This window comes from Mytilus trossulus, unplaced genomic scaffold (genome assembly GCF_036588685.1).
Source record: "Mytilus trossulus isolate FHL-02 unplaced genomic scaffold, PNRI_Mtr1.1.1.hap1 h1tg000234l__unscaffolded, whole genome shotgun sequence".
Classification (NCBI taxonomy): domain Eukaryota; kingdom Metazoa; phylum Mollusca; class Bivalvia; order Mytilida; family Mytilidae; genus Mytilus; species Mytilus trossulus.
The window spans coordinates 3,746,445-3,768,198 of record NW_026963315.1 but is presented as its reverse complement, the minus strand read 5'-3'; the positions used below and the strand labels follow the sequence as shown (position 1 = coordinate 3,768,198).

At 32.3% G+C, this 21,754-nt stretch overlaps 3 protein-coding genes across 6 annotated transcripts; 1 reads left to right on the top strand and 2 right to left on the bottom strand.

Moving 5' to 3' along the window:
* Positions 1–201: 201 nt before the first annotated feature.
* On the bottom strand, positions 202–5,770 carry LOC134701302 (uncharacterized). 3 transcript variants are annotated; one of them, XM_063562438.1, is made up of 8 exons: positions 5,055–5,098; positions 3,585–3,765; positions 3,188–3,256; positions 2,280–2,368; positions 1,903–2,023; positions 1,179–1,281; positions 790–851; positions 233–579 (listed from the first exon to the last, which is right to left on the bottom strand). In XM_063562438.1, exons 2-8 carry the CDS (start codon positions 3,675–3,677, stop codon positions 454–456), a joined length of 663 nt encoding a protein of 220 aa, XP_063418508.1. In that variant the 5' UTR covers positions 3,678–3,765; positions 5,055–5,098; the 3' UTR covers positions 233–453. The 3 variants fall into 3 exon arrangements, with proteins under 3 accessions (XP_063418507.1, XP_063418508.1, XP_063418506.1); XM_063562437.1 differs by lacking the exons at positions 3,188–3,256; positions 3,585–3,765 and adding an exon at positions 5,649–5,770 and having other exon boundaries at positions 202–579; positions 5,055–5,296; XM_063562436.1 differs by lacking the exon at positions 5,055–5,098 and having other exon boundaries at positions 3,585–4,404.
* On the bottom strand, positions 5,742–14,091 carry LOC134701264 (uncharacterized). Its single transcript, XM_063562391.1, has 6 exons — positions 13,887–14,091; positions 11,894–12,043; positions 10,653–10,807; positions 7,498–7,611; positions 6,722–6,874; positions 5,742–6,306 (listed from the first exon to the last, which is right to left on the bottom strand). The coding sequence occupies exons 1-6, from the start codon at positions 13,921–13,923 to the stop codon at positions 5,758–5,760; spliced, it is 1,158 nt and encodes a 385-aa protein (XP_063418461.1). The 5' UTR covers positions 13,924–14,091; the 3' UTR covers positions 5,742–5,757.
* A 1,262-nt stretch (positions 14,092–15,353) lies between these two features.
* On the top strand, positions 15,354–21,345 carry LOC134701323 (uncharacterized). 2 transcript variants are annotated; one of them, XM_063562459.1, is made up of 3 exons: positions 15,354–15,438; positions 20,079–20,294; positions 21,038–21,344. In XM_063562459.1, exons 1-3 carry the CDS (start codon positions 15,421–15,423, stop codon positions 21,239–21,241), a joined length of 438 nt encoding a protein of 145 aa, XP_063418529.1. In that variant the 5' UTR covers positions 15,354–15,420; the 3' UTR covers positions 21,242–21,344. The 2 variants fall into 2 exon arrangements, with proteins under 2 accessions (XP_063418529.1, XP_063418530.1); XM_063562460.1 differs by lacking the exon at positions 15,354–15,438 and adding an exon at positions 17,608–17,692 and having other exon boundaries at positions 21,038–21,345.
* Positions 21,346–21,754: the final 409 nt, after the last annotated feature.

The window sequence follows — 21,754 nt, the reverse complement described above, 5'->3', positions numbered from 1 at the left end:
CAGATTACAGGGGTTAGTACAGGCATAAGATCAACTTCAGTAACCTGGCAGTATGTTCTACACAGAAATATAACTGTACAACACTTGTTCTCAGTATAACTAAACTCACATTACATGTTTAAATATCCCTTATGTATAAACAGGTTACAGAGGTTAGTACAGGCATAAGACTAACTTCAGTAACCTGGCAGTATGTTTTACACAGAAATATAACTGTACAACACTTGTTCTCAGTAAAAGAAAACTCATATTAAATGGTTGACTACCCCTTATGTATAAACAGGTTACAGAGGTTAGTACAGGCATAATACTAACTTCAGTAATCTGGCAGTATGTTCTACACAGAAATATAACTGTACAACACTTGATCTCAGTAAAACAAAACTCATTTTACATGGTTGACTATCCCTAATGTATAAATATTTCAAAATTGATTATTATTTACAAAATAGCTCATTTTTTTTCAACTGTTCTGTCTATTTCACAAACAAAGTCTTCATTGCTGGTGCCAGTTGCAAAAGCCTCACCAACACAATGGGTTTTTCTGTGGAACAAATTCTTGCATATTTTGCATTGAATCTGTAAAATATAATGTTCATGTATATTAAAGTAAAGCCTTTAAGTAATGTGTCTTTTCAAAAATAGAAAAAAGATAATTATGTAAAAGCAATTGTTACAAAAAATTATGTAAGTCAATTGTTACAAAAAATTATGTTGATCTCTATGCATGATAAATTTGAAAAGATCAGACAAGATTATAAATAGAATATATAGAGTATACATGATTACCAATTGTTCTTCATCAGCATTTGTTCGAAATCCACAGCATGGACAGCATCCCACCATGTGTCCTGTAAAGAAAGGATTTAAAAAAAAAATTGTGAGATATTAAAATATTAACAAAGCACTTATTATTATTATCCAAAACAATATTTAAGATACTCCTTCAAAATATGTGATACTGAAAGAATATATGTGGTTAACTCAATTGAAACATTGATTTCTTCTTCACACAATATCCAAATGCAAAACATAATTTCTCTGTCAGTGTTGTGATATTCAACAATGAGAAAAATCATCCTTCTAATGGATTAAATATGTAATTGGAAGGGTAAAATATTGTAATTAATATATTTATTATTATGTTCAGTATTGATTTATATAGTTTTTTATAATACCTTCAAACATCATCAGTGTTTGGGCTATCATTACCCTTTTATTATTTACTTCTTCCTGAGTTATACCAAGCAGAGATTGTCCAGCCAGATATTTCTCTGCAAACTGCAATATATAATTAGAAACATTTAATAAAGATAGTGACATTAAGTTCTTAGCAATTTGCCAATTTACTAAATGATGTGCTGTTTTGATCAAAGTGTTGCACCCTTTTTTGTGTCAATAAATAATCTATACAAGTCCTGCTATTTGAAATAATGATGGGGTAATTAAAAAAAAGGTAAATATGTAGTATATATTTGAAGAGTTTTGTATGAAATTTTGAGTGAAATCTTTAAAAGCTTATACAATGTTTGTGTATAACCACTACCTCAATGCACAGATAAAATGTTTACTAGTATATGTTATTTAGAAACACTCTTTTGTTGATGAAATGACAATTATGTAGGATTTAATGTGTCTAAGGCGAGAAACTCATTACAGGTCTTAATCTAAGTCACTTATGTATAAGATGTAGGTGAGGGTTACATTATTTTGATATGGACCTTCATTATTTTTCAAAGCACATTTACTGAAGAAGCATTAACCCTGTAGGACTAACAGTGTCTTGGTTATGGACCTTTACAAGATGGGACAGATGAATGGATGAACACAGCAGAAACAAATTGAATACTACAATCAATAATTTTGTTAATTATGACTTAATTCATTAATATTAATGTATACCAAAAGACAGAAGATGCCACAACTGGATCCATCTAGTTGTTTGGAATGGTCAGGTACTTCCAGTGTCCAGTTTTTGTACCCATTCTCTGGATGAAGAAGAAGCATCTGTCCTATGTATTTTCTGAGAAAAATATGTTATTTTGAGTTACATACTAAGTACTCCACACACATTAAATATCAGCATAAAAGCTTGCAGTAATGAAAATTTCAATGTAATTTATTTTATTTCAATCACTGTACCAGATTTACAAAAGATAAAGAACAGAATTTGTGAACAGTTCACTCACTAAATATATAGCATTTGACCCCTTTTGCACTCCTTTGCAGGTATCATCTTTTCTTTTATAAATATAAAAATTCTGGATAAGGTAGCTTACCTCCAATTCAAAAGAACTGTTCTCTTTTGATTTGGTGAGGCTCCCAAAGGGTTGAGAAAAACAACCTTTCCCTTTGATGGTTCAACAATCTGAAAAACAAAAGTATTAAGTATTATATTGTTTTGGTATGGAGTAATGAAAACAAAACTTATGCAACAGTCTTGCCACGTCTTATGACATTCAAAATGCAAATCCTTTTGATCATGGTCCTGTGAGCAAATATTGTCATTCACTAGCAAATTTATTTAGAAAACATTATAAAATATTAACAGTAACAATTGTATTAGCTCTGTCAAAATCATTTTTACGGGGTTGCATTTTTGACATGCACAAAAAGGAGTCACAGATTGAACAGGAAAACAAGGGTCATGCTGCATTCCCTTTTTGTAAATCTAATTCATCAAGGTTAAATTAGAAAGTTCCTAAATATTTCCACAAAAGAAAAGTGCTGAAGTTTATACATATCTTCTTTTAATAGAGAGAATTGTAATTGTTGGTCAATTTTTTATACACAGCCCTCTGATGACCACAAATCTATTATAGTTGCTTTTGAAAATAATTATTGCAAGTACGTTTGCATGTAATTGGTAAAATGAACTTATGATAAAATTCACTAACAAAATTCCTAAATTGGATAGATGAAAGTTGGTGATAAAATGAGAAATGGAATCAGTTTCATGATTTTTTTATTTATACATGCAATAATTATGTTGTTGGGTTTGTGTTTTAGTTCACTGTCCTTAATCATGTTAATGGGACAATAAGAACATTTGTTTTCACAATATGGTAAATGAAGGTGTATTTGTTCATTAGAAGTACTAATACATAGAGTGTTTAAGTTGTTGTAATTTGTTTAAGACAAATCTAATCCTATAAACAAAAAAATAATGCACCACAACAATGATTACCAGCAAATCCCAATGACCTCCTCTCTGGTGGTAGGCTCCAATGACAAAGTCGTATGGTATTAATTTGTTCTGAAATTAGAGCTATCATTAGAACAAATAATTCTAATCTTTCCTAAAATTGTATGAAACATGAATTTCTTCCCTTAACATGATGGAATTCAGGGCTAGACAATATCTATTATTTATTTTCATGAAAAGGTCTATCATGCTACTGGTAGTATTTTGTATCCCTGTGGTTAACGTTGACATTTCAAAATGAACCTAGTAAGCATTATTGACAATTACCCTTTAAATAATAGTATTCAGAAAATTTCTTAAATGGCTATCATAGAAATGTTACTCTTTTATGCAAAATTCATCATTTATATGTTGTTTTTTTTGGTGACAGGGTGTTTACCTTTTCATGTCGTCCAGGGACATATTTTCCATTAATGATGTTGTTTGTGGTGCAGACCAACTGGTGTCTTACTTTGATGTTTCCCTTGTCCATCTCCTTTGGTCGATTATGGAGAAATGCAGGTATGTGCTGGTTGTACTGTTTGTAGAAGGCAGATGCTTTTATGTTAACATCTAGATATCTAAAATTTCGAAAAAAAAAGAATATGTCTATAGTACAGGTATGCTCCACTATCACTATCATTTCCTATGTTCAGTGGATCATTAAATTGAAGTCAAAACTCTAATTTGGCATAAAAACTATAAAGCTCCTTGGACTTCAACTTCATCAAAAACTACCTTACTACCTTGACCAAAATATTTAACCTGAAGCGGGACAGAAACACAAATGGACAAATAAACAAAAACAAACAGACTGAAAAATATAGTGCCCCTAGGTGTAGCATTAAAATAATTTCTTACTTGGTATTTGTTTTTTTATTTTAACCAAGATTAATTAAGTTATACTTCAATTTTAGGATGCAATCAATTTTTATCATATCTAATGTAATTCTGAATTTTTAAAGGCTCCAACCTTCACCCTAACCTTAGACAGTAAGTAGTAAAACATTTTAAAAAACATGAAAAAGACATGCAATAAAATATTAATTCAGAATGACTTAACTCAATCAAGGAGACAAGATTTTCACAAAAACATGAGTCCTTATGCTCTTGTCACCTTTGCAATGAAACCAAAAAATAAATTAGTTAAAACTTATATATTAAGGCAATAATAAAAGATAGGACTCTAATATACAAATTATTTGTGATAGAGATAACAAGTGTGGAAAAATAAATTCTTTATTTCCAATTTTAAAGAAATATAAGGATAAAGAACTTTTAAAGGAATTAATTAGTATATAAACTGGACAAAGTCACTCACAAACACTTTTATATCCTATAATTTCATACTTATTGAGATACAAGTACTTGTCAAATTCCTTATCACGACTTTCCCTTTGAAAGTTAAGTAACTTATCTCTTTATTTAAAAAAAACAACTTATCTACAAATCATATTTAAGTGTCCTGTTTTGTCTTTCAACACCATTGTTGGTGTTAATTTTTACCAACAGACGGTCTTTCCTGTACAACCAAGCCCACATCTAAATAAAGTATGAACATTTTTGACGATCTTGAGAATATCTTATTTAACTAATAAAATTAGTGCCCCCTAAATGGGGGTTATCCAATAAAAAAGAAAATATTACGTAAAATAAGAAAAAAATCCCAATTTCATGAAGGAATATTCTGGCCAAAAACATTTAAATCAGATCACATTCAAGAACATAAAGCATTCTGAATACTTAAAGAATCATCCATTTTTCTAGTATGTACGTATTAATCAACTTGTGAGGCCATTTTGATAGAACTTTCTGTCCGTAATTTTTCTCAGCTTTCACCTTTTAATTTTAAAGAAAAGAATTTCATCACCTTTACACTCTTTAACCAGGTATTATTCATCCAATCTCTAAATTCTTTGTGGGTTTTCCAAAAATAGCCCTCTTTTAGGTTGCTGATGGCTTCATCAAAATGTGCAGTTGTTTGTGCTCTAGCAACTCTTCTTAGGATCAGCAAAACATCATCAACATTCTGGTTAAGACCATGTTTAATCGCTTTCAACCACCTACTCCAGGCCTGCTCTCTGTGAAAATCACAGATAAAAGGCTGGCAATCTGAAACAGAAATATTCATTTAAAAAAATATTACAGGATACTTAATCAGGAAGTATGGTGGACATATATATGAACACTAGTGGCAAAGAACCCATAGACACCTAGTTCTGTGCACCTAATAATCTTTAGACTTGATCTTCTAAACTAGGTCGGCCTCCTTAGTTACAGACACAGAGAGAATTTTACCCTTACTGTCATCTATTTAAAACCATTGATAAAAAATAATTGCGTTAGAATTAGGGACTTTCTGTTTTGAATTTTTCTGGTAGTTTGGTATTTTTGTTAATTCACTTTATGATATGCATTGTTTTTGTCCTGACAACAAAATAACAAAAATGTATGTATAACGTACCTGGTGCTGGAAAACAAGTAATGATTGCTTTGATCTCAGCTTCACAGTTGTCTACCATGAAATATTTCGGGTTCCAGTTAGGGTTCCATTCTTTAATTTGGTTGAGAGCCTAAGTGATGGTACTACTGTTTTCATACTGACATGCAAAAACAGCTACAACTGAATAATCCACATTTGTCTTGACGCACAAGAAAAACAGTGGAATTGAATATTTTGTTGTTCTGTATGTAGCATCTAGAAGACAAATCTCATTGCCATAAAGGTTAAGCAGTCGTTGTTGCCAGGTTGATTGGTATAAGAAAAAGAAACCTGTTGAGTCTCCAGTATCTTCTGTGTTCACATCAGAACCAGAGAAAAGAAACTTATCTTCTGGCCTGTCTTTCTGCCACTCATCAACATGAGCCATTAAGTTTTCCTGATCATATTTGGCCTTCAATCCCTTCAACTTAGCAGCATAAACGAAGTTAGATATATCCCGCTGACTTGGGAAAAATCTTCTGTTTGTCCAGTTGGCACATTTCTCACCAGCAAATATTTCGTGTCTTACAAACTGCTCAAGTAATGGTCTTAAGCAGCTTGATGACACTAAACCTTCACCAACATACTCCTCAATTTTACCAATAATTCTTTTGTCCACTGGTATGCAAACTTCTGCGGCCTGAAATTATTAAAAATTTTAACTAATGTATATACATGGAATGTATGAACTAGGCCTTATGTCCATAAATGGGGCATAATAAAAACATTTTAATGTCACAAAATTTATTCATTTTGTGTTTGGTTCACTTACAAACTACTCTAAGTAAGGTTAAAGTTATAAAAATTATACACATATGGCCCCTAGAAAAGGTGAATATGCAAAATAGTTAACACTTGAAGGTTATTTCACTGAGGGCACACCGAAATAATTTCCAATTTTATTAAGGAAAGATACTGCAAAAATGCTGATGTTATTTTGTCGGGGCAAAACAGCATTTTAAGCATTAGGATAACATTAAACCATTACCAATTACTGAATGCTTTTGACTAACAGAAAAAAATGACTTATAAGTTGTTAGCAAAATTTTAATTACCTCTCCATAAAGATGATTTTGATGTCCATTTCTTTCTCCTTGTGGCAATGATATAAAAATATGGCGTGTCATTGCCAGTTTAATATCTGTATCAGTTAAACTGCTTCTAATAACCCTGGACAGTTGCTCTTTTTTATACTTTGAGATACAATCCTGTTAAAATAAATAATTAAAAATATATTACTCCTTCAGATCGATCTCTAAATCTAAAAATCATTAAGCATTCTTTTTCCCCCTTGTAAACATATGACAATAATCATCTTACTTCAAGCCTCTACATGTAACACCCAAACTTCATGTTAACTAAGATTTCATCAAAACCAATTCAATGGAGTAGGAATTCTTTAGGAAGGGAAATTGATTGAAGGACTGACCAAAGTTCTGACAAACTGATATGGTGATCCTCATCTGAAAGGATATATTTACAAGAAAAAATACAATAAAAATGGTACATACACATACTGCAAAAGTTGTTCCATTTGAAGATAACTATGTTTGTGATTTTCATCATGAGATCATTTTTTTTAACAGAAGTTTTACAATTCCTTGAGAATCTTAAGGGATCTACAAATACTATGAAAATTGTAATGAACAAATAATTGTTCTTCCACAATACTTCTATATATCTATTCAAAAGAAATAAAAACTGTACCTATTTAATACTGTACAGATATACATGCAACAAAATAAGAAAAGGTGTATCAATACTATGAAAAATTGTAAACTAGCTAATTGTAAGATAGGAAAAAGATTATCACTACAAAATCAATAACTACCTTAATGTCAGTAAAGAAAATCATCTCTTTTGCAATAATGGTCGCAGGACAGTTCAATTTTTTAGTTGTTTGGATGTGGAAACGTTTCTTTTGATAAGCAGAGTGATCCGATTGCTGAAATATTGAAACAGATACACGTAGTGTCACATCATTTAATAGTCATCTATTGTATAAACCATGTAAAATTCAAATGATCAGTATGGCACATTTTACTTAAAAAAATTAAATGTTCATCCTCAAAAGGACCACACATTGGACTATATATATCTAGGACAAATCTATAAGTGTCTACAATAAAACCAGGTTCTACAGGCATCAGAAGATACTAACTTTTATAACCTGTTTGGTGTCTGAGAATTTCTGGTCCCTTATCTGGTCCTATGGGAGATCACAGATGGATCTATAAGTGTCTATAATAAAACCAGGTTGTACAGGTTAGTCATCAGAAGATACTAACTTGTAAATAGATATAGGAAGATGTGGTGTGAGTGCCAATGAGACAACTCTCCATCCAAATAACAATTTAAAAATCAAACCATTATAGGTTAAAGTACGGCCTCCCTTATCTGGTCCTATGGGAGATCACAGATGGATCTATAAGTGTCTACAATAAAACCAGGTTCTACAGGTTAGTCATCAGAAGATACTAACTTGTAAAACCTGTTTGGTGTCTGAGAATTTCTGGTCCTTTGTCTGGTCCTATGAGATATCACAGATGGATCTATAAGTGTCTACAATAAAACCAGGTTGTACAGGTTAGTCATCAGAAGATACTAACTTGTAAAACCTGTTTGGTGTCTGAGAATTTCTTGTCCCTTATCTGGTCCTATGGGAGATCACAGATGGATCTATAAGTGTCGACAATAAAACCCGGTTCTACAGGTTAGTCATCAGAAGATACTTACCTGTAAAACCTGTTTAGTGTCTGAGTATTTCTGGTCCTTTGTCTGGTCCTATGGGAGATCACAGATGGATCTATAAGTGTCTACAACAAAACCAGGTTCTACAGGTTAGTCATCAGAAGATACTTACCTGTAAAACCTGTTTAGTGTCTGAGTATTTCTGGTCCTTTGTCTGGTCCTATGGGAGATCACAGATGGATCTATAAGTGTCTACAACAAAACCAGGTTCTACAGGTTAGTCATCAGAAGATACTAACTTGTAAAACCTGTTTTGTGTCTGAGTATTTCTGGTCCCTTATCTGGTCCTATGGGAGATCACAGATGGATCTATAAGTGTCTACAATAAAACCAGGTTGTACAAGTTAGTCATCAGAAGATACTAACTTGTAAAACCTGTTTGGTGTCTGAGTATTTCTGGTCCTTTGTCTGGTCCTATGAGATATCACAGATGGATCTATAAGTGTCTACAATAAAACCAGGTTGTACAGGTTAGTCATCAGAAGATACTAACTTGTAAAACCTGTTTGGTGTCTGAGAATTTCTGGTCCTTTGTCTGGTCCTATGGGAGATCACAGATGGCTCTATAAGTGTCTACAATAAAAACAGTTTCTACAGGTTAGTCATCAGAAGATACTAACTTGTAAAACCTGTTTGGTGTCTGAGTATTTCTGGTCCTTTGTCTGGTCCTATGAGATATCACAGATGGATCTATAAGTGTCTACAATAAAACCAGGTTGTACAGGTTAGTCATCAGAAGATACTAACTTGTAAAACCTGTTTGGTGTCTGAGAATTTCTGGTCCCTTATCTGGTCCTATGGGAGATCACAGATGGATCTATAAGTGTCGACAATAAAACCCGGTTCTACAGGTTAGTCATCAGAAGATACTTACCTGTAAAACCTGTTTAGTGTCTGAGTATTTCTGGTCCTTTGTCTGGTCCTATGGGAGATCACAGATGGATCTATAAGTGTCTACAACAAAACCAGGTTCTACAGGTTAGTCATCAGAAGATACTAACCTGTAAAACCTGTTTAGTGTCTGAGTATTTCTGGTCCTTTGTCTGGTCCTATGGGAGATCACAGATGGATCTATAAGTGTCTACAACAAAACCAGGTTCTACAGGTTAGTCATCAGAAGATACTAACTTGTAAAACCTGTTTTGTGTCTGAGTATTTCTGGTCCCTTATCTGGTCCTATGGGAGATCACAGATGGATCTATAAGTGTCTACAATAAAACCAGGTTGTACAGGTTAGTCATCAGAAGATACTAACTTGTAAAACCTGTTTGGTGTCTGAGTATTTCTGGTCCCTTATCTGGTCCTATGGGAGATCACAGATGGATCTATAAGTGTCTACAATAAAACCAGGTTCTACAGGTTAGTCATCAGAAGATACTAACTTGTAAAACCTGTTTGGAGTCTGAGAATTTCTGGTCCTTTGTCTGGTCCTATGGGAGATCACAGATGGCTCTATAAGTGTCTACAATAAAAACAGGTTCTACAGGTTAGTCATCAGAAGATACTAACTTGTAAAACCTGTTTGGTGTCTGAGTATTTCTGGTCCTTTGTCTGGTCCTATGAGATATCACAGATGGATCTATAAGTGTCTACAATAAAACCAGGTTGTACAGGTTAGTCATCAGAAGATACTAACTTGTAAAACCTGTTTGGTGTCTGAGAATTTCTGGTCCCTTATCTGGTCCTATGGGAGATCACAGATGGATCTATAAGTATCTACAATAAAACCCGGTTCTACAGGTTAGTCATCAGAAGATACTTACCTGTAAAACCTATTTAGTGTCTGAGTTTTTCTGGTCCTTTGTCTGGTCCTATGGGAGATCACAGATGGATCTATAAGTGTCTACAACAAAACCAGGTTCTACAGGTTAGTCATCAGAAGATACTTACCTGTAAAACCTGTTTAGTGTCTGAGTATTTCTGGTCCTTTGTCTGGTCCTATGGGATATCACAGATGGATCTATAAGTGTCTACAACAAAACCAGGTTCTACAGGTTAGTCATCAGAAGATACTAACTTGTAAAACCTGTTTTGTGTCTGAGTATTTCTGGTCCCTTATCTGGTCCTATTGGAGATCACAGATGGATCTATAAGTGTCTACAATAAAACCAGGTTCTACAGGTTAGTAGAAGATATTAACTTGATACATTTAATATTTTTTAATCAAGTTAAAAGCAATTTATATACATCTTCCAAAATATCATTTAATACTATATATATACCAATAAAATGTACCTGTGCATTCTGGGCTTTGACTTTTTTAGCCTTATTTCTATCTGGCCCATGGTGACACTCAAATCTCTCTGTTTGTAGGACTATATAGGGATTGTCTGGCATATGAAGATTGTTCTTTTCCCTCCACTGGATCTTGTGCTGCTTACTGTCAATATCTAATAATTGAAATATTCAATACTTGATTACTACTGTGTTTATATTACAGTGTGAAATGTACATGTATTGTATATTTATCACCTAAACTCATTCAGCATGTTCAGGACAGTTACCATCTCATTTTAAGTTTTAATTTTAGAAAAAAGTGATCTTTTTTCAGTGGAAACTGGTCCACTGATACAGAGATTTTAAGCCTAGAGCAATTATATACACAAATGGCTGATAAGTACTGCAGAATAGTCAGTAATGATGAAATGAATTATTTTCATGCAAATTACACATACATATCAGATCACTTTTTCAAATAAAAGTTAATGCTAAATCTGTTTTACACAATTAGTTTTGTTTCAGTTTCATCAATGTACTGGACAAAGAAATAACATGATGATAAGTGTCTTTCATAATTTTCTTACCCTTCTGAACCTGATTTCACTGCCAATTTTAAGTGGAGTCCATGTTATTTTTTTATTTATTTCAACTGTTGTTGTAAACGTATTTTACTTTTCTACATTGGCTAGAGGTATAGGGGAGGGTTGAGATATCACAGACATGTTTAACCCCGCCGCATTTTTGCGCCTGTCCCAAGTCAGGAGCCTCTGGCCTTTGTTAGTCTTGTTTTATTTTAATTTTAGTTTCTTGTGTACAATTTGGAAATTAGTATGGCGTTCATTATCACTGAACTAGTATATATTTGTTTAGGGGCCAGCTGAAGGACGCCTCCAGGTGCGGGAATTTCTCGCTACATTGAAGACCTGTTGGTGACCTTCTGCTGTTGTTTTTTTCTATGGTCGGGTTGTTGTCTCTTTGGCACATTCCCCATTTCCATTCTCAATTTTATTTGGTTTTATAAGTCTTTGTTTACTCGGTGGCTTTGATTGTAACTATCTCATATTTAAAAAAAATTATTGCCAATATATAATGTATTGTATTAATACTGCATTGTTTCCTTTACTACCATGTTCTTGAACATGTATATTGTAAGTTGTTTCCCCTGATTACTTTCCCCACCTCATGTTTCATTATTAAATGTGCCTTCTTATAACATGTTAGTTTTTAGTGCTTACTGGTGAATGAAAAAAACCTACCAGTGTTTCCAAAAGTGGATGAAGTTTTCACAGAAACAAAATATGATTTTGTCTCCACTTCATAGTGCCACTTAAGCTCCTCTAACTGTTCTTTTGACTCAACAAAGCCATTATATGGGTTATGGAATGTGGAAAAAAAATCACACCATCCTGGAAAAAAGGGCTTATACATTAAAGTATTATTATTCCACTGTGTGTTGATTTTGATAGCAAAATAAACATCTGATTGGTTGAACTAAACTATCACACATGAACAACAATTCATATTCCATTCTGGATATAGGGCTTGCCTTGTGTGAGGTTACAAACGGTACATGTTTTATAACGTTATCATTTGATTGTTTTTTTTATATATACATTTGTATAATATAGTATTTTCGTTTTTAAAAATATTTTCAGATTTAAAAACAAACAAGAATGAATCAATAATTAACTTTTAATCGCAACTGATTATCATTGTGTACGTTGTTTTTTATAGTTAAAAAAAAAACAGATAAAAAAAGAAGTATATTGATTAATATATAAATGTTTTAACGAAGTAAAAAAAGGTAAAGACAGTAGAATAAAACGCTCATTTCCAAGGGCTTACAAATGTAGGAAGATATGAAGATTTGTTCATCCAAGGAAAATCATATATGAAGAGGACATCATATCTCCGTTAGGCTCAGGAGATAAATGTATAACATTCATGCATAAAAAAACATACCCCTCCGTGAAGTTAAATGATCGTACCCGAACACTCACTCACTCAGTGACGGTCACTCACTCAGACTCTTTTCGATGAACTGTTAAATCTACTGCCCTGGAGATCAATTTTAGAAATTTTTTAGTTAGATTCTGTGGACCTGTAGATATGATTTTTACAGGCCCGAGAGAACTTTTACAAGCCTAGGCTGCCTGGGCTGATGTTCAGCGCGAAAACAGTAACATATCACTGTATATGTCAACATATCACTGTATATGTCAACATTTCAAAAGACAGGACAGTTAAACTTTCTTTGATACATGTTGTATAGAGTTATTTTTGTATATAAGCTTTGCTTTCATTCATAATATTTGTTCAATTTTATACAAAAAATGAGAACCGACTAATGTGGTTTAAAAATGTATCAATAAAGGTACAAGTACTGTCAGAATTAGGAGTTTAACTATTCAATCTGAAGGTTAGAAATTATATCATTGTATTGATATTAAATCTTCGAACTACCTGTATCCTCTGTCTGTTGGAGTGGGGGTTGTTCCATATTTGCTTTGTTCTAGTTCTACATGTTAAAAACAGATAAAAAAAGAAGTATATTGATTAATATATAAATGTTTTAACGAAGTAAAAAAAGGTAAAGACAGTAGAATAAAACGCTCATTTCCAAGGGCTTACAAATGTAGGAAGATATGAAGATTTGTTCATCCAAGGAAAATCATATATGAAGAGGACATCATATCTCCGTTAGGCTCAGGAGATAAATGTATAACATTCATGCATAAAAAAACATACCCCTCCGTGAAGTTAAATGATCGTACCCGAACACTCACTCACTCAGTGACGGTCACTCACTCAGACTCTTTTCGATGAACTGTTAAATCTACTGCCCTGGAGATCAATTTTAGAAATTTTTTAGTTAGATTCTGTGGACCTGTAGATATGATTTTTACAGGCCCGAGAGAACTTTTACAAGCCTAGGCTGCCTGGGCTGATGTTCAGCGCGAAAACAGTAACATATCACTGTATATGTCAACATATCACTGTATATGTCAACATTTCAAAAGACAGGACAGTTAAACTTTCTTTGATACATGTTGTATAGAGTTATTTTTGTATATAAGCTTTGCTTTCATTCATAATATTTGTTCAATTTTATACAAAAAATGAGAACCGACTAATGTGGTTTAAAAATGTATCAATAAAGGTACAAGTACTGTCAGAATTAGGAGTTTAACTATTCAATCTGAAGGTTAGAAATTATATCATTGTATTGATATTAAATCTTCGAACTACCTGTATCCTCTGTCTGTTGGAGTGGGGGTTGTTCCATATTTGCGTTGTTCTAGTTCTACATGTTTTTATTTAACTATTTAGCTTAGCTGTTCTCTTCCCTCCTGTTCTACTTTCATTTTCAAAAAGAGCGCCGGAAATAAATACGGGGAAGCCGTTCTATTTTTAACAAGTAGATGCGTACGCATTTCTGGTTTCAAAGGTTGTTATCTAGTTGCTTCCGCCATCGGGTCGCCAAAGTACACTGTCTATGCCTTCACATAGGAGATCAATGCTTCATACAGAGGCTTCTCGTCATACATTTATAAGACACACCCCCAACGAATCAAACCAACGCTTATAAAGTAGATAATAATCTGATTGGTTCCAACGTTTTGGAACATGAACACCCTCTAAGAGGCGATTTTACCGGAGACGGCAAAATAGCCACTTCATTTATCTTTTTATTTATTCTTTTCTATATATGTATTCAAATACAACTAATGATCTAAACATAGATATAGATTTTCCAACAAAAGCTTTGATAACCCTTGGTTAATGGGTTATATTTAGCATGTTATATAATACACGGTTTATTTGTTGCATCATGTTTATTTAATGATTGTTGAGTGTTTCTGATTTAGATAACCAGTTCATTATAATATTTCTAATGTATTTATCATATTAAATTATTGACTGTGCAAACAAATGTCAAATGATTAGTATTTGATAAGAATTGCAAGAAAGAAAACTGTTTTCTGCTTTTTTTGGGGGGGGGGGGGGGGGGGGGGGTAGTTGTCTCTTAGAAACAAATCCCATGTCCCGTCTTTTTTTTATGATATAAAATTGAAATTAGAAATAAATCAGACAATAAATTTCAAATTTTCTTTTTTCGAAAAAAGTTCTTTCGTTTATTCTCTTTTTGTAATCTGATCAGCCCAATATATATGTACACTGACTAGATTTTCCTTATCATTACAAACACACAGAATTCATTCCGTCAAATTATAATATTATGTTGTTCTACTTAATGTTAATATATAACAAAAATTAAAAATTAGTGGCGATCCGTGCATTTTATAGTAACCTTAATTTCCTTTTCTCAAAAGCTTATAGAGTCTTATAAAGCAGCGTACTACTAATAAGAAAGGGATGAAAATATATATTGACAAATGCTATGCCATACATTCAAAATTCATCACAGAGCAATAACATATCACAAACAAGTATACCTTAAAGACAACATCATAGCAATGTACAAGAAATGTATGATTGTTATTACGGAAATGATTTTAGATTTGAAATCCAATTATCAATATGAATAAAGCTATGGGTTTTCCGACAAGAGCTATCGCACACGCGCAATTTAACTTTCTGTCTGAAGTGATATTGTTAGAAATAAAATGTTATTGATTACATAATTGTTATTTTAACATCACTCCACTTGTCCTTGAATACTGATAAGCATCTTATTATAACCCAAACGAAAATTTTCATAACAATAAAAAAAAGTAATTCTTCATATTGTCAGTTCATATTTTGAATACCATTTGCAAGAATGAAATTTACAAAAAAGGTAGGAAAATTAAACTCATTATATTTATTTCTGTTTCCATATCTGATTATTTAAAAAGGTTTCGATGTTTTTTTTTTATAATATTGCCATCCTACTTTTCCACTTTATGGATGATTTCCTACATTTTTGATACGACCGAAAAAAATTTGGGTTCGTATAATGCTATGATGTCGTCGTCTGCGTCGTCTGAACAACACATCTGGTTTCTGAACTTATGTACAAGTTAATGGATCTCTATGAAAATTTAAAAGATGTTCAATATTACAAAAGACAGTTTTGAATTGATTTATGGGGTTATGGTACCAACAGTTTAGGAACAAAGACTAAAAAGGGACCAACATTGCATTTTTTAAGTTTCCAGACTATAACTTGTGTGTTAGATTATAGACATCCCAAACGGAAACCTGGGCTTGAGATAGGGGGAATTGCCTTCAAAATGTAGGAATAAGGGACAAAGAAGGGACCAAAAAAAAGCATTTTTCTAGTTTCCAGACAATAACTTGTGTTTTTGTGAATGGAAATCTATGAATTGTACTTAATGTCACAATGCCACAAAAGGAAGGCATGGATTGAGTTGAGGGATAATTTCTCCAAGGGTGGGTAAAAAAAAATTCAAATATCAATTCTTTTTTTTTTCAATCTTCAATTTCACAGTATTGCACAACAGGTTCAAAGATTTTGACCACATTTATTTTGTGTCAGAAACCTATAAATCTATATTATGTCAAACCCTTGATAACAATCCAAATTCAGACAGTATTTAACTTGATAAGTGTATCCAAATTTGCTCCATCTGTTCAGTGTTTGACCTCGATGGTCATATCTAGGATGCGCTCACCGAAGCTTTTTATTTCATTATAGATTCATTTCCATTGGGTTATTTTCCTTGAACCGTAAGACAACTTTGATAACGGAACAAAAATAAAAATGAATACCATGATTAAGGGAAAGAGAGAATAGAAGGGAACGTATAATTGGAATATTTCTATCAATTATCATCCTAAAATTAATAACAACCTGTACACATATCTGTAGATGTGTGTATAGCAGTCAAAGTGGAATTGAATGTACCTTGTTAACATCTAATTGTTAATCAATCTATCGTGTACGGTTTTAACATAGACCAAAAAGGCCCAAATGATATATATTTTATAAATTACTTTGATAAAATTAATTTGGAACACGCTGTTCTTATTTTGCATACTTCTTTTCTCATGTTTCTATATTTATACTTAAGATGCAACTAACGATCTAAATATATATATAGATTTTCCAACAAAATATTCGGTAACCCTCGTGACTTAATAGTTATATTTAGCATGTTAGATAATACATGTTTCATTGGTTGCATCATGTTTATAAAAAGATATTGTTGTTGTCCTTTGATTTAGATACATTTTGTAATAAGTCTTTAACAATATTTTATCATTTTAGTTTGCATGTAATGGTCAATTGTTTAATATTTAATAAATATGGCAAGAAAAAAGACGGGTTTAAAAAAGAAATAAGTGATGAATGTGAAAACAGATTTCAAATGTTCCGTTTTTTCTTTTTTATAGAATTTTTCGTTCATTCCTTTTTTATTTGTAATATGTTTGTCCTTCATCTATATTTATAGTCATTAATGTAATACATTTTCCTGCTCCCTACTAACACTAAGACATTTTTAGTATTTTGCCATAATAATTCGGTCAAATTTAGTACACTACGTTTTACTATAATATAGTAATATTACCGTAAAAGTAATTGATGGTGCATAGTCGTTATACAGCCTTAATATATTTTCCCAAAAAGCTATGAGCTTCATAAAGTGAGCCCACAAAACATATTGACAGAAACGGAAACATGTATTGATAAATATTCTGCTAAACAATTTTAATTCATCATGGAACAATAATATACACAAAATAAGTATTCTTTATATACAGCCTCATAGTATTGTGCAAAACCTGTACGATTACTATTAATAAATTGTTTTCCATTTGTAGATTTGGAATCTACCTACCAATCTAAATATAACTAATTTGGAGCTATCGCGCAATTTAAAACTGTGTTTGACGTGCTTTTTGTTACGAAAATCTTCATGATTACATCATTATTATTTATTCACCAGTTCAGTTGTCCTTGAATACGGATAAGCACTAATTATAGTCTCAATGAAAAGTTTCATAACAATAAAAAGAATAAAAGCAAATTTTCAATTGATCGGTTCAAATATTGAATAATATTTGCAAGGATGAAGCTGACAGAAAAGGTATGAAATTAAGCGCATTATATATTTCAAGACTATTTTCGAATCTGATTAGCCACAAACGTATAGGTGGGATGTGTTTTTAAGATTTTTATCCTTCTTTTGCCATTTATCCTTTATAAGTGATTTAATAGTTGATATTTAAGGACTATCAATTATTCTAATTTTTATCAGAGCTCGATACATACTTTTTTTAGACTTTGAAAGCGAAAAATAGTTATGACGACCAAATATTCTGGGTAATAATCTGAACAAATGCCCCATCCGTTGCGAATTTAACAAATACATAAAAAAAATAAAACGTTAAGTATTGTCATAGATCACAATCAGTATATTTGGTGATTTGATTTTTTTCAGCTGTAAAGCAACTTTGCTAAAGTAATTTACGTTAACATGGCAACGGTATAGAGAGGAATCGATAGAAGATTGGTACACGTCACTAACGGATCTAATATTTTTGACAAGACCACATGAAAAATGGGACCCACTACCGTCAAACTTTAGTAATTTCCTTTTAAATGAAAAAAATAGTTATCAAAAGTACCAGGATTATAATTAAGTACGCCAGACGCGCGTTTCGTTTACATAAGACTCATCAGTGACGCTCATATCAACATATTTATCAAGCCAAACAAGTAAAAAGTAGACGAGCATTGAGAATCCAAAATTCCAAAAAGTTGTGCCAAATACGGCTAAGGTAATCTATGCCTGGGATAAGAAAATCCTTAGTCTTCGAAAAATTCAAAATTTATAAACAGGAAATTTATAAAATTGACATCATTATTGATATTCATGTCAACACTTAAACGCTTAAGTATTGACTACTGGGCTGGTGATACCCTCGGGGACAAAACGTCCACCAGCAGTGGCATCAACCCAGTGGTGTAAATAGTTATCGAAGGTACCAGGATTATAATTTAGTACGCCAGACGCGCCTTTCATCTACATAAAACTCACCAGTGATGCTCATATCGAAATATTTATAAAGCCAAACAAGTAAAAAGTAGAAGGGAATTGAGAACCCAAAATTCCACAAAGTTGTGCCAAACACGGTTAAGGTAATCTATGCCTGGGATAATAAAATCCATAGTTTTCGAAAAATTCAAAGTTTTGTAAACCATAAATTTATAAAATTGACCTCTTTATTGATATTCATGTCAACACTTAAACGCTTAATTGTTGACTACTGGGCTGGTGATACTCTCGGGGACAAAACGTCTACAGCAATGGCATCGACCTAGTGGTGTAAATAGTAATCAAAATCAGGATTATAATTTAGTACGCCAGACGCGCGTTTCGTCTACATAAGACTCATCAGTGACGCTCATATCAAAATATTTATAAAGCCAAACAAGTAAACCGTAGAAGAGCATTGAGGATCCAAAATTCCAAAAAGTTGTGCCAAATACGGCTCAGGTAATCTATGCCTTGGATAAGAAAAAAATCCTTAGTTTTCGAAAAATTCAAAGTTTTGTAAACAGGAAATTTATAAAATTGACCTCATTATTGATATTCATGTCAACACTTAAACGTTTAAGTGTTGACTACTGTGCTGGTGATGCCCTCGGGAACGAAACGTCCACCAGCAGTGGCATCGACCCAGTGGTGTAGATACCCTCGGGGACGAAACGTCCACCAGCAGTGGCATCGACCCAGTGGTGTAAATAGTTATCAAAAGTACAAGGATTATAATTTAGTACGCCAGACGCGCGTTTCGTCTGCATAAGACTCATCAGTGACGCCCATATCAAAATATCAAAACGTTTCTTCAAAAAAGGGGTTCTGGTTATCCACACCCTTTTTAATCTGCCAATAAATGTATGGTCAGAATATTACTTTAAATTATCATTAGAGTCTTAAAAAATAATACATACATATATACGATTCAAAGTTGAAGAGTTTGTATCTTCAAAACTTCTTGATCGGTCGTGTACGATTTCAACATTGTCACGCAATACACAAAAGCTATATTTTAAAGAATTCTATGATAATATTTAACATGTTTAATTTACGAAATAACTGCTTAATTACTTTTGAAGATACCACGATACAATTGATATTCGCGCACATATGCTACAGGTCAACTTTGTTGAATTTTAGATCCCAAAGTCCAATTTTTATTCTATATGTAGAACATGTTTAAAACAATAATGAATGTTGTAAGCTTCTACATGTTGATCCAAAGCATACAATAGATGTGTAGAAGTAGAAATTTGATGCGATTTAATTTGCCAGTTACAAATAAACAAAGGTTTTGATTATTTATAAATGATTACCTGTCTTATGCATGTGATTTATTACAGTAAATTAGGATTAATGCCAAGGTCATGCAGATATCCTTTTAAAGTATGACAGATATAAAATGTATTCCCATTGTTTTTTCTTTCAGACAAACTGCTGTTCCCATTGTAAACGGGAAAATAATAAGTGTATAAAGAAGAAAAAAGTTCTGAAACATTTGTTCAGCGAAAAATTAAATGCTTCTCTTCTTAAAAAGACCAAAACAGTACCAAACACATATGGGTTGTATTGTATTACAAGTAATGATGCTGGTGAAGTTTTGTACATTGGGTTTTCGAACCGCAGTGTGCGACAAAGATTGTTGGTAAGCTGTAAAAAAAATAAAATTTAAACAAAACTTTGATGTTAGTTTATAGTTGTGAGTAATTACATTTTAATTGAAAAACAGTGCATTCGTTATGTTATTTTGCTTTTATCTTATTGATAAAATTATGTTTTACATTGTTTTTGTTTAATTGTGATGGACAATATGAATAAAGGGAGTTTATTCCTAAAATATTTTTCTAAGATAGTTGTTACCTATGAAATACATCAATACAACGTTCCAACAATGATTGCCAGCGTAAACTGACAAAGTTACCCTACCAGATCTTAAATATATTACGTTTAGTGTCTCAACACATGGTAAAGTAGTTTAACTTACAGTGGCAATTTAATTTTATTATCAGAGAGAGGGAAAAATTTAAGGAAACAATAATAAGACGGTAAATTTTTTCAGGAGGAATTTGAAAACAACAAACCCCCTATTCCATATGAAGATTCTGACCTTGAAATGAAGTTTTCAGTCATTTGCTAACAACTTTCCAGACTTGCGTTCATAAATGGTCTCCATTTTGGTGAAACAATATGTTTTAACGTAAAATAGCAATGAGCGAGGACATTGAAGTTTTTAGACTATTATGAATATAATCCTGATATCAAGATTTAAAAAAACCCGGTTAGGTTCACCGCTTCACATTCCTCCAAATTCGATGAACGCATCAAGATATATTTTTATAATGTTATTCATGCGATTTACATAGTTCAACTTAATCTCTCTTTTTTCAGGCTCATACAGGAGGATACGACAATCAAGCAATAGGAAAATTCTTGAAAGGGAAGGATCTTCGAAAGTTTTCGCTTGCATGGGTAAAGGAGCAAAAGGCTGAATGCTTAGAACAGAAATTTATTGAATACGTTACCCATAATCAAGGTTTTAGACCACTGTTTAACATGAAAAGAGGACGGTCATGTGGACGAAAGGAAGAATGAATTAATATTAATCAAGGAATATTCGTTTTCGGATGCATCAATGTTTTTTAATTGATTGAAATGTCACTCATATTTTAAGTTTTTTCTTCCATTCTTCTTTTCTATTATGTGTATTGAATTAAACATAATAAAATTAGTTTAAACAATGTATATGTCTTTTCACTTCATCAAACAAATCCTTTTTCAATTAATGTATGAAATATATATGTGTAATGAATGTAAAAATATATCAATTAAAGACCAATGGCAAAGGTTTGGAACTCTTAAAGCTTGCATTACCGTACGACGTACAACGATGTTTAAAACATCTGCCTTATATTTGTGAAATTTGAATATATATATATCGGTTCTCATCAGTTTAAAAAAAAAACGGATATACCAGGCTTATTTTACACTAGAAATGTTGGGTTCCTTTGTTTCTTGCTGTTCGTTATCAGCCAAGCCTCCGTGTTGAGGGCCATACTTTGACCTATAATGGTTTACTTTCACAAACTGTAGTTAGATAGAGAGTCG

What these genes read in the sequence shown, in the direction of transcription:
- LOC134701264 (XM_063562391.1), bottom strand. Translation starts at nt 13,923, where the DNA reads ATGGAACAACCCCCACTCCAACAGACAGAGGATACAG. An exon ending in TCAAAGCCCAGAATGCACAG is followed by an intron (nt 7,612 to 10,652) that starts GTACATTTTATT and finishes TCAATATTTCAG; the next exon opens with CAATCGGATCACTCTGCTTA. An exon ending in TTTTCTTTACTGACATTAAG is followed by an intron (nt 6,875 to 7,497) that starts GTAGTTATTGAT and finishes TTATTTTAACAG; the next exon opens with GATTGTATCTCAAAGTATAA.
- LOC134701302 (XM_063562436.1), bottom strand. Translation starts at nt 3,827, where the DNA reads ATGATAGTGATAGTGGAGCATACCTGTACTATAGACATATTCTTTTTT. An exon ending in TCCCTGGACGACATGAAAAG is followed by an intron (nt 3,257 to 3,584) that starts GTAAACACCCTG and finishes CTCTAATTTCAG; the next exon opens with AACAAATTAATACCATACGA. An exon ending in GTGGCATCTTCTGTCTTTTG is followed by an intron (nt 1,282 to 1,902) that starts GTATACATTAAT and finishes TATATATTGCAG; the next exon opens with TTTGCAGAGAAATATCTGGC.
- LOC134701323 (XM_063562460.1), top strand. An exon ending in GTGTGCGACAAAGATTGTTG is followed by an intron (nt 20,295 to 21,037) that starts GTAAGCTGTAAA and finishes CTCTTTTTTCAG; the next exon opens with GCTCATACAGGAGGATACGA.